Source organism: Glycine max, chromosome 7 (assembly GCF_000004515.6).
Source record: "Glycine max cultivar Williams 82 chromosome 7, Glycine_max_v4.0, whole genome shotgun sequence".
Lineage (NCBI taxonomy): Eukaryota > Viridiplantae > Streptophyta > Magnoliopsida > Fabales > Fabaceae > Glycine > Glycine max.
In genome coordinates, this window is record NC_038243.2 from 40,853,730 (window position 1) to 40,866,156 (window position 12,427).

Sequence of the window (12,427 nt, forward strand, 5' to 3'; positions counted from 1 at the left end):
CTTCCACCTAGACGTCACATACTCTAAGGGTCATTTTCATCTAACTAAAATGCATAACAAAACTCGCTCGAAACATGATGCCCAAGGGTCTATAACAACGTTATAATACACATCATAATTCCACTATTATTAAACCACCGCTTCTTTCCCCAAAACACAGCGTTCTCCCTTCACAACACTCTCCGCAGTTTCGCTTTCGAACTTGTGCAGCTCGAAGCTCGCGATCTAGGCAAACCCTACAACAACTCTTCACCCCCTTCCAATGTGCGTTGCCGGTGTTCTGGACGATTGGGTCGACGGAGAAGCACGACGCGGCGTCAGGGTGCTGGATTTGGGTGTTTGGAATTGACGTAGTTTATGATGGGAAGTTAACACCGTCAGCTCAATTGGACGGAAAAAATAAAATTGCTATGTTTCTTTTCTTAAGTGTTCTCATTGCCGTGTAAATCTTTCTCATGATTACTTTAATTTTCAACCTAAACAAGGATATGAACATTTTAATAATTAAGAAACTTAATTGAACTTTTTAAGTTTTAATTAAGAAACTAAATATATAAGTAAGTCCTTTTTTTCCTTTTTCACGTGACATGTGGTGTTATCATGCTAAAGAGTAAAAAATATAAAAAGAAAACGATTCGTTAAGATACACAAACTATCAGAAATTAATGCTTTCTACTCAGCAACTCCTCCTTGGAGAATCGCAAATTTACATGTAAGTCCCCATTTGACCACCTCTAGAAACATGACCTTAGACTATATTATCTACGGGATGTCAAAGGAGTGACAAAATGGTCAAATCCAAACCATACACTAAAAGAAAAAAAAAAAAAACTTGCATGAGAGAAAGCACTAATTGCTTAAATTTTGCTTCTCTTCCTTTTCCTCCATTGTAAGTAAATAAATTTACAAAATAACCCTCAATCTTGTCTTTTCTTTTCCTCCATAGACATCATCTGGGTCTTACCCCAATTTGCCACCTGATGCCCACATGAATTAATTATCATCAAGAGCCACAATGGTAGGAATTTGACCATCGTTAGCAAAATCAATTTTATTCAGCTGTAAGCAGCATAAGACTTGCTCTGGCAGTTCCTCTTGCTTCTGTGCCTGTGAAAAACATAGAAAAAAGGGTATCAAAATATGGAACCTTTTTCATATAGCAATCAGTCAGCTGGAAAAAACATCAGACTTGCTAAAGCTAAGTTCTAAAAGAAGGAAGATATAATTTTTCGTTTGGCATGCTCCAAACTCAATTTAGAGATATGTTTGGTTACTCTCAAATGTATGGCTGCACATAAAATTTTGCCTAAAAACTCAGTTTTATAGAAGGAACACGTGGCTTGCTTTTGCAAACTCCACTCACTAACTTAAATTTAATCCAAAATTAAGTTTGTAAATTTTAATCCAAACGTGCTCTAAATCATGACCTGGAAAGGATTTCCAAAAAGATTTTACTGTGGAATACTTCTTGATTGTATGTTCAGCAACGAGTTAAATTCCACCTAATCTTTCAATCTTTTTATTTACTCAAAAATATGACGGAAGGTATAATTATGAGGAAAACAATGAAAGTGGACTGAAGAACGCCCTATACTGGTAATTTAGAGAAATCTAATATTGTCTTTTGCAAGGAAATTTAATAGTTTTTATATTAAATATAAAAAGAATGACAATAATTGCATCGATACAACTGATGAATCAAATAATTGAGTCTATCATCTGTCCAAGAGAGGGAGTAGTTTGACTAACTTGATACCTAAAGTGTTCAAATAAAATTTTGCAAGAACATACTATACCTGGATAGTTAAGCCCAGATTAAGTACTACATTCTTTGTACGGTCTCGTAGTGAATGAAGTGCTTTCCTTGATATATAGCTAAAGCGATGTATATCCAAGTCAATTTCAAAATAGTTAGGTCCCTGCAATGAAGATACCTAAATTAACAGCAGATATACAAGGATATGAAGATTTATTGTATGGTAAAGTGAGCTTCATTTTGTGTGGTAATTAAATTGAGCTTCACCCTATGTTATAGGAAATAGCTAGATAATAGATATTAGAACTTCGGTAACATCATTCTTCCCTATGTAAAAATACTTTGTTAAAGAATTCAACATAGATTATGCCATTTCTAGAAACATTGAAAACAGAACAATCACAACCATTTCTGAAAAACCCAAAATCATATGGAGAGCCTAGGATATTGGATTACTACAACTATAGTTTACCCAATAGGAGAGCAATAAACCAAAGTTGCAAGTTAATCTGTCAACAACCTAGTTAATGTAACTGCATAGAGCTTTGACTTGTGAACATCTCTAAAATAGATATAATGGAGTTTATATTATTTACGTATGCATTATGGGGACAAATTATCCAATAAGGTTGATGGAGATGCCCAAAGGTAAAAGGTTGTCATTAGATCAAAATATTTCTAAATTGTATATACCAAAGGTAAAAGGTAAAAGGTTATGAATAAAGTTGTATATAAAATTTCCCATACTCGATGAACTCAATTCCAATAGGATGAATATGCCAAATATTGATATTTGGAAACAAGTCATTTTAAACTAAGAGATAAATACATTTGTATATACCTTAAAGAATTTGTGTTGAGGGCGTGAAAGCACTGGCTTGCCATTGTAAGCATGTATAAGCTTTCTTTCTGCGGAATTTAGCTGAAGGTCCTCTGGATTAACCACCCCTGCCAAAATTTTTAGCCTTTCACTAAAGGGAACCAAGCTTTCTTGTGCAAACCCTTTCACCTTTTCCATCTCATCATCTACTAATCTCTGTGAAAACAACACTGTTATTAAAATTAAAAAAAATAAATAAAGTAGCCAAGTTGGAGTCACTGCAGCAAAACTAGATAGAAAATCTATACTAAGTATCACTAGAAAAAGAATGAGCATATTTCATCAAGAATCTAGTTCAAATGTGAAGCCAAGAATTTCTAGCACATTTATATCTGGATAATACACGAGGGTAATCATTTGATGGTATATAATAAACAACTTATTTAAGAATTACCCGTAAGCCTTGGTGAAAAGATAGTGTGACTGATGATGAGAAAAAGGAATAAGAGTGGAAAAAATTTCATATGGTTTTTTATTGAGTGCTAGCCTGCAAGCCCTGAGGATCCCTCCTTAATTGCTTGGTAAGGCAACAACTATTTAATGCGAAATAATCAAATATTGAAATTCTATAGCCTTTAGGAAGCAAAAGAAGAAAGCTGTCAACACTTAGATATTTTCTTTTACTTACAAATACGTTTTAGGGGAAAACTATTGTAAACCGGCAGATTTGAGATTCAAAACATGCAATTATTGATTAGAAGAGATACCTTGATGCTCTCCTGAAAGTGAGGAGAGGTATCTTTGGCAAAATTCTCAGACAATTTAAAATATAATACAAGGCTCATGCCTTCCCCATCAGCATCACCAGGGAACATGCTAGCAGCATATGTTGGCAACTGGAACAAAAGGAACGCAATTAAGCTATGTAGAATTCTTGCATGTTGTTCAAACAGAAAAACAACATCAATAAAACCTTGTTATAGGTGAATTTATCAGTTCAGAAGCATATATGTGGTCTGAGATGGAGAGTGAACCTGTATATTAACAAGAAGGAGGGAAGGTACTTTCTCATGTTCTTTGACAGAAGGAAGTTCTAGATGCTGAGCAATGTGATTTACCTTCCGGGGACATGCAAATAAATCAACACCTATTGGTATATAAGGGCTAAAATCTGGAGCAGGACACTTTTGCTTATCTCTGCATAGTTCATTATTATCATATATAATAAGTTAATAATATCAAGCTTTCAGATGAAATAAAAGGAAATCAAATGATTAATGGATATAGATTGCATAACATAAGATTGAAAGATACAATTTGCTGACATGCCTGAAAAAATTTACTCCGCGGAGGTTGAAAACTGAAGGTGAAACTGCAGACCAAGAACCAGGGCATGGCTTCTCTTGAGTTGTATTTAGAATCTGAAGGCCAGCTCTAGGACGATAAAGAAATCTCTCAGGTTCACCTGCCCATTCACTCATTTATTGTTAAAATTCCTCTAGGTCTAGATATATAAAATGGTTCATTATCATGAATTTTTAATGTTTTAGTGCTTTGACCAGACCAAATAATAGTATAGAAAAGTGACTAAGAATGAAGAATTATTGACTTGTATTAAATACAGATTTCATTATCACGGTTGGACAAGGAAAGCTCCATGCTTTCAGACAAAATAATTATTTTACTTTTGAAGATTTTTAAACAATAAAGTTCTAAATAGTGAAATACCCCAACCAACCACCAAAAGTTCAACAGAAAACAAAGGAAAAATCTTAATTCATTTTGTACTTACATAATTCATTTCTCACTTCCATGAATGGATTTCCTTTTCACAGAAAACATAAAAACCGACTTTCTGTTTTCTTTCTGATGAAATAATTATTTTTACATTTGAAGATTATTAAACAGTAAAGATCTACATAATGAAATATTCCAACCAACCTCCAAAAGTTCAATAGAAACAAAGGAAAAATCTTAATTCATTTTTCTCATTTCCATCAATGGATTTCCTTTTCACAGAAAGCATAAACACTGCCGGTTGCTGTTTTCTTTGTGATGGTTGAGGACTTATTGGAGAATTTTTCATGTCATTAAATTAACCTCCCCACTCTTATAATTACCTGCTTTGAAGTAGCTATCACATAACCCATCATATTTATATCCTGAATCTACAACGCATGATGCATTTTCATATTGGAGTAACTGAGTGTTTGGGACACTTCCCAAAGCATTACTCACAAAGGGAAAACCATCTGTTGGCCACAAAGGAAGAAACAGAGAAATTTCATGAGCATAACAAAGAAACAATGGAAAAATAGTCACAAGGTAAGGAACATGATATAAATGCATCACCTCCATGTACACTAATAAAATCATCATCTGATTCAGATTCTATAATGCTAACCGAGTCAAACCAGGCATCCTCATGGTTTTTTCCTGCAAAATATAATTGCTCATCATGTTTATCAAAGGTATCTATGGCAACCACATGAAATCCAATAAATACAATGCCATAAGAAGTATCTTCAAAACTTCACCAAAAATAATAAGCATTATCATAAATAACACAAAAAAAATGGATAAAAGTTACTACTACTACTACTACTAGTCTCTTATTTCTACCGTTTTCATTCCAAGTTTCCAACATGCGGGGGGGGGGGGGGGGGGGGGGGAGAGAAAAGATACCATTTGCATCTTTTTTACTATGGTTGTGGTGTTGGAGTTGGGCGAGACACAATTTCATGTTAGAAACATCAGATTTCCGGCCCTTGGCTGAAGCACCCTTCTCAAAGTCCAGGTTAATAAAGTCACCAACGGGATAGTCTCCCACACGGCTTCCAGCATTGCTATGCCTTTTCTTTGGCATGTCAGCAAGTGAAGCATGTTTTCTAAATTTTTTGTTTTCTCTTTTTTGGACATTACTCTTCCTGTTTGGATTTGAAGCGCAGCCTACCATTGTGGAAGAAAATTTTTTTACGAATCCACCCAACATTGATGCCAACTCACTAAAAAGGATCCAGGCACTGTGCTATAATCTCCTTGGGAAGAAAGAATCTGCCTGCCACACAAACAACAAAATTTACATCTGGAAAAGGAAACACAGAAGAGAATAAACCAAAGTCCAAAGACAACCAGAGTCCAAGACACATTCTATGACTATATTCAGAATCCTTTTCCTTATACATGTATACGTGAGTATATATACTGAAAGAGAAAAAAAAAATATTTCCGCAAAATCAATTGTTTTTAAAGGAAGAATTACTCATTTGGTTAAATAGTTGCACAAACTTTACCATTTAGTACTTACACCTAAAAATCATCCCTTTTAATCCCTGATTCTCTGAACAAGTACTTTTAGATCTTTTTTGGTCCCTGCTAATACAAAATGGCAAGGATTAAAAAGTAAAGTTCGTGTTACAACAGGGACCATAAGGGATCTGAAAGTGCTTAACTACATGTATAGGGATGGTTGTTAAATGCAGGGACTAAAAGGAAAAGTTTTTGCAACTCTAGGGACCAAATGAATAATTTTCTATTTTTAAACCATCTGCTGATAGATATAGATAGGCATATACATTACAAGGAAAAACATGATCAATTTTAATAAGAACATCTCTTCCAGATAACGAATAAAACTCAGCAGTAGTACACACCTTTTCAAAATTAGTTAGTGCTAGCTAGATATAATACGCCTACTATAATATTTCACATGAAACCAATTCAATAGTGAATCAGTGTTCACCTTCTTTGGATAAAACCTGAAGAATGGAATATAGAGTTGAAAATATACTATCCATTAAGAAGTGCTTGAAGGAAAGAAGAAAAAATTCCAGAATTAGGCAGCAGCAACAATTAGACCAAACTTCATTGTGCATAATGGTATTAACGATGAAAGAAAAGTAAAAAGTTGTGTTTATATGCCCGAAAATAAAAGGGAACCCTTCATCCAAAAAAAAAAAAAACTTAGGGCTGTTTGATTCCATTCTCACTTTTTTGTTCATTTTTTCCCCTAAAACAACTTCACACTACTAGCAATCAATTTTTCATCTATAACTATTAAGTTTTGAAAATTGTACTTAAAAAACAAGAGTTTTAACAACAAAAAAACAGAAACATTTGGAAAATATTTTCTCATCTTCTATTTTCTTCAAGTGCATTAGCAAACTCTTAGAAAAAGAAATGGGCTCAAGGGTTCTGATGTATGCTTTGGAGACAAAAACAAAGCAATTTTAGAAAACAGAAAAATATTTGTGAAAACAGTAAAAGCACTTTCTTCTTTAAATTCTGTATTTGGTTTGCAAGAGTGAAAAAAATAAGACAAAACAGAAACAAATATGAACTCAAACTAAGAAAGACAACGTGGAAGTTGATCCATTGCATGCATGAATACAAAAGCCTACAAAACATGCCGCAATGTTTAAACGATGACATAAAACAAGCTTTAAGAGCTATTCATCTGAAAAATGTAAGAAATATAACAAGAAAATAATAGAAATATTCCATTGGGAAGACATGCGGTGTGATGAAACGCATGCATGCATGAAGAAATTGAAGACACGGGGTTGAAACACAATCACATTGAATAAGGAAGAACAATATTACATAACAGAGAAATGGGTCATGCTCATTTTTTCTTATGCATGAAAAAGATGAAGAATAAAAGCATGAGAGAGAAAAAAAAAAGGACCTGAGTTAGAGGGAGGAAAAGAAGGTAGAAAGTTGAAGAAGCATGAATGAGGAATCGCGGTTCCTAGGAAGGAACTTGGATTCCTCTGTTGCTGGTTCTTCCTTCCTCTGTCTCAGAATCAGAAGGAATCAACAACAAAACAAAAAAAAATGTCCCAGAACCCACACAACACACCTAGTTCCGTTGTTTTCGGATCCTGCGATGTTCTTAGTCTTTAGTAGACTTTGAACCCGGTTTTTTAAAATTATATATATATATATATATATATATATATATAATTTTATATTTATATTTATTTATTTATATAAATAAAAAAATAATTTTTAGATATTTAATACTATGTTAAACATAATTATATTATTAATGAGAAAGTTAATTTATTATACTTTTAATTGAATTAATTTTATCTTAAAAATTAAGCATATTAAAATTTATTATAACTTTTTATTTATTCAAGTAATAATGATGATGCAATATCTTTTGAAAAATAAATGTATATAAATAAAATTATCTATTTTAAATTTTTTTAGTAGTGAAATAAATATAAATATATATATATATATATATATATATATATATATATATATTAAAATTAAAAAATAATGTTAATTATTATATTTTTAATAAACACATGTATCTTTAAATTTATTATGTCTGATGAATTTTATTATAATTTATTTTTTCTTCAAGTAATAATATTAATGCAATATCAATATCAAACATAAAAATTAAAAAATTATATATATATATATATATATATATATATATATATGATGTATAATATTTATTTAAATTTTAGAATATATTTATGATAAAAATTTAAATATTTTTTAAATATGTTAAAATAGTATGAATTCTATTAAATAGATATGGTCATTAATTGTTTTTAAAACTATAATTTTACTTATTTTGAATATATTATTTTTGTGAAATATTTTTAAAGTTTTGAAGTTTGAATTAATTATTAATATGCAAAGATCCTGACTTGCGAGCTATAGTTAAAGGATGATGTCTATAGTGCAAAAGTGAACATTGAACTTGGAAGAAAAAGAAGAAATGAGACATATACTTTCTTCTTCTTTATTGATGTTTACTGGCTTGGGGTGTATTCGTTTTTGTTTCAGGAAGGACCACTAATCCGCTTGTATTTCACAACACGCGAAATTAAGGTGTATAATAACATCCTTTCCTAAAATATGAAATTTTGGACCTGGTACGCATAAACCCAAGTCAAAGTCATGTCTTAATATTTGTGAACTGTGGCGATTATTTTGTAAGTTTTGGACTTTACATACATTTAGAAATAGAAAATATCATTTAAACAATTGTAAGTTATGACAATAGTTAAAGTATTATCATTTAAAATAAAAATTAATTTTAATTTTGTATGGAAATAGTAAATATTTTTCAAAATTATTATTTATTAGAAGTTAAACATTTAAACAATTGTAAAGAAGAAGAAAAATTCAGCCATATATTAGAGGATATGTTTTCTAATTATTTTTCATAGTCAGTTGAAAAGTATAACATTAAGTTTAAAGTTTATTTATTGTAAAATCTAATATTATGTCCTACATAACTTAACACAAACAAAATATAAATGTTGTATTGTTTCCCATAAATATGCTAACAAAGTTTAATTTATAACTAGAGGTGTGCATAGGGTCGGGTAAGATAGGTTAATGTACAGAAATCCAATCAGCCATAACCCAATGAGTTGTTTTATAGGAAATGAACCCGACCAATTATAGTATTCGGGATGGGCAGGTTACGAGTCGGATGGGTGCGAGTTAGAGGGTTGGATTGATTTGATTTAAATCATGATTATCAAATCCTTGAGTTAACTCGCTAATTCTTACAAGTTTATGAGTCCACTTGTCCTTTTTGAGTTGACTTTTGAGTAAACTCTTTTTTTAGTAAACTTTGAACAAACTCTATAAACTCTAAGTAAATTCGGTAGACTCTCGAGTTTACCATCGAGTCAACGAGTTAGCAAGTTAAAAAAAATAGGTCAAAATGTAAGTCATTTTTTATTTTTTTTGTCTATTTAGCATTCAACATACATTCATTTAACGTGTTATTCTCAAATACAAAATTCTCACCTTTAATAATATCAAACTCTTGTTTTCTAATAACATCAAACCCTCTATGACAATAATATACCACTACTATAACCTCTATAAGTTATTATCCAATAGTAATGTATTATTACTAGACTTGGTTATTTAAATATTCTAAACTTCATCATTTACTGTTTTGCTTTATTATATTGTTGAAATGTTTAATTAATATGCTATTTATAGATATTTTGTTATTATTTTTATATGAAATAGACTCTTACGAGTCCACGAGTCGAGTCTATGAAACTCTCACGAGTCTACGTAAACTATCGAGTTTGATAACCTTGATTTGGATACTTCCTAAAGTGTAGTGACTAGTGACTAGGTTTGTGGTCAATGAAAGAAAATGAGCCATTTGAGCCAACGATGACGAAGGGAGGTTGAACAAGCCATCAATGGTGCAACAATTGATTTGGTTGGATGAGTGAGCTAATTATTATATTAAAATTGATTATCACAAAATTTATTATTTAAATTTACATGCGTATTAAATATACATTAAAAATTTTAATGTTATATATAACGACATTAATTATTTTATAACATAATTGACCTATTATCTCAGTTGGTTAGAGGTTGAAAGTCATAGTTGAATCCTTACTTGGACCATTAATTTTAAATTAACCAATCCGTATACAGAATTCACATGAAACTTACAAAAGGACTAACACAAAAAACGCACAAAATGACTGGATGTACCAAAAAATTTCTAGCAACACCCTAGCATAAGGCTTCTATGTTACTAACATTCATAATCGGGTTCGGTCACGGCAAAATGACATCAATGAGTTTTATTTACAAACTTTTTATCAAAAGGGGTCTATTTTTAAACATATTCTGATGGGGGTTTGTTTTGTAAGGGTTCCACCAAAAGGAATGGCAAAATAGCTATGTCCCTAATTTAACTACAATCAATTACAATCGTATTTAATTTTTTCCGTCTAATTTTTTTTTCGTTAAAATCAATCATCCCTAATTTAACTACAATCAATTACAATCGTATTTAATTTTTTCCGTCTAATTTTTTTCCGTTAAAATCAACCATGCCTAATTTTTTTCATTAAAATCAACCATGCCTAATTTTTTCCATTAAAATCAATCATCCCTAATTTAACTATAATCAATTACAATCGTATTTAATTTTTCCGTTTAATTTTTTTTCCGTTAAAATCAATCATGTCTAATTTTTTTCCATTAAAATCAATCATCCCTAATTTAACTACAATCTTACAATTGTATTTAATTTTTTCCGTTAAAATGAACCATACCTAATTTTCGTCAGTTAAAATCAACCATGCCTATTTCGCCAGTTCTTCTGGCGAAACCTATGGGGGATGGATGCATGCATGGCCATGTGATGGATAGTGGGTTTCGCCAATGGTGGTGGCAAAACCCACATGCCCGTGAATGTTTTTTGCTTTTTCTATACATGAACAGTGATATTGTAGGATGTTCCGCAGTTGGAGTTGACGATATGCATGTTTCGCCAATCTTAATAGCGAAACCCCTAAAATAAAAGATCCCCTCCAAAATATGTTTGAAAATGAATCCCTTTTGATAAAAAGTTTGTAAATAAAATCCATTGACGTGCTTTTGCCGTTCGGTCCCCAACAGTTTTAAAAATTTCTCCAAATCCGATCGTGTTAAACCTCCTGAAATTGGTGACAAATGGTTTGAATCCAACTGAAATACACTTTTTTTTTCTCGATTTTTGGTCGGGTCGGATAATCTTGCACACCGCCCCTATGTCAGAAAAAATAAACTTTATGCCTCAAAAAGAAGATAAATCTTTAGTTGTAATTAGCTGAGTGGTTGAAATAACATTAAGAAAATATTATATTATCATTTAATAATAATATTTTAATATAATATTAAAAATATATTTTTCCAACTGAAGGATATAAAACATTTAACAATATAATATATTCAAGCTTATATTAATAATGCATTAGAATTTTATTTTAATAGTATTTATTGTAAAAAAAATATTCTAAATTGTAATTAGAGTGACTTTAAAATTTTTAATATTATGAGAAACGATAGATTGGGTAAATAGTCATTTTGGTCCCTGAAAGTGTAACTCGCTGTCAATTTGGTCCCTGAATCGAGATAAATTGCAAAATAATCCCTGAAAGTGCAATCTGTTAGTCACTACCGTGAATGGAGTAGTTAACGCCGTCAGTTATCGCTGATGTGGCTCGTTAAGTGCCACACAAACATGATTATGCGGATTTTTTATTGGGTAAATAGTCATTTTGGTCCCTAAAAGTGTAACTCGCTGTCAATTTGGTCCCTGAATCGAGATAAATTGCAAAATAGTCCCTGAAAGTGCAATCTGTTAGTCACGTTAGTCCCTGCCGTGAATGGAGTAGTTAACGCCGTCAGTTATCACTGATGTGGCTCGTTAAGTGCCACACAGACATGATTATGTGGATTTTTTATTTCTAATTTCGTTTATTTTAATGAAATGAGGGACCAAAACGAAAGTAAAAAATCCTCATATATCCTCCTCCTCTTCTTCTTCTTCTTTAACATAACCCTTAAACAGAACCTATGCCCTCTTCTCCTCCTCCTCCATATTTGCACTTCTAATCATCTCAATAGACCTCAAAAATCGCACCATAGGGACTATATTTCCTGGTTAAGTTTCTGGTGAGGTTGGTAAAATTCTGGTTAAATTGCAGGGACTATTTTGATTTCACGTGTAACTTTCAGGGACTAAGTTGACAGTAAGTGACAACTTACAGGGACTAAAATAATATAAACGTATATCTTTTAGGGACTAAAATGACAGTTACGCATTAATTTTCTGGAACCAATTATACAGTTATGCAACATTGTTTTTTGACATATTATGCCCTTATGCAGAACTGAATCTTATGCAATTTTGCAACAAAATGAACATACTAAGACAACAAAATAACATTCCTTAGATTAGCATTACATCAAATTGATTAAAAGCATTCAAGTAGATAACAACATGAACACACTAAGACTCAAATTACATCATTACACTTAATATATATATTCCTAGTACTTGTGAA

General features: G+C 31.5%; 1 protein-coding gene across 2 annotated transcripts; it reads right to left on the reverse strand.

Moving 5' to 3' along the window:
* Window positions 1–644: 644 nt before the first annotated feature.
* LOC100804224 (uncharacterized) lies at window positions 645–7,457 on the reverse strand. Of its 2 annotated transcripts, none has more exons than XM_003528523.5 (10): window positions 7,264–7,457; window positions 5,262–5,630; window positions 4,929–5,012; window positions 4,697–4,828; window positions 3,906–4,041; window positions 3,611–3,773; window positions 3,344–3,472; window positions 2,598–2,792; window positions 1,797–1,919; window positions 645–1,107 (listed from the first exon to the last, which is right to left on the reverse strand). In XM_003528523.5, the coding sequence occupies exons 2-10, from the start codon at window positions 5,566–5,568 to the stop codon at window positions 994–996; spliced, it is 1,383 nt and encodes a 460-aa protein (XP_003528571.2). In that variant the 5' UTR covers window positions 5,569–5,630; window positions 7,264–7,457; the 3' UTR covers window positions 645–993. The 2 variants fall into 2 exon arrangements, with proteins under 2 accessions (XP_003528571.2, XP_006583958.1); XM_006583895.4 differs by having other exon boundaries at window positions 5,262–5,634.
* Between the last annotated feature and the right edge of the window lie 4,970 nt (window positions 7,458–12,427).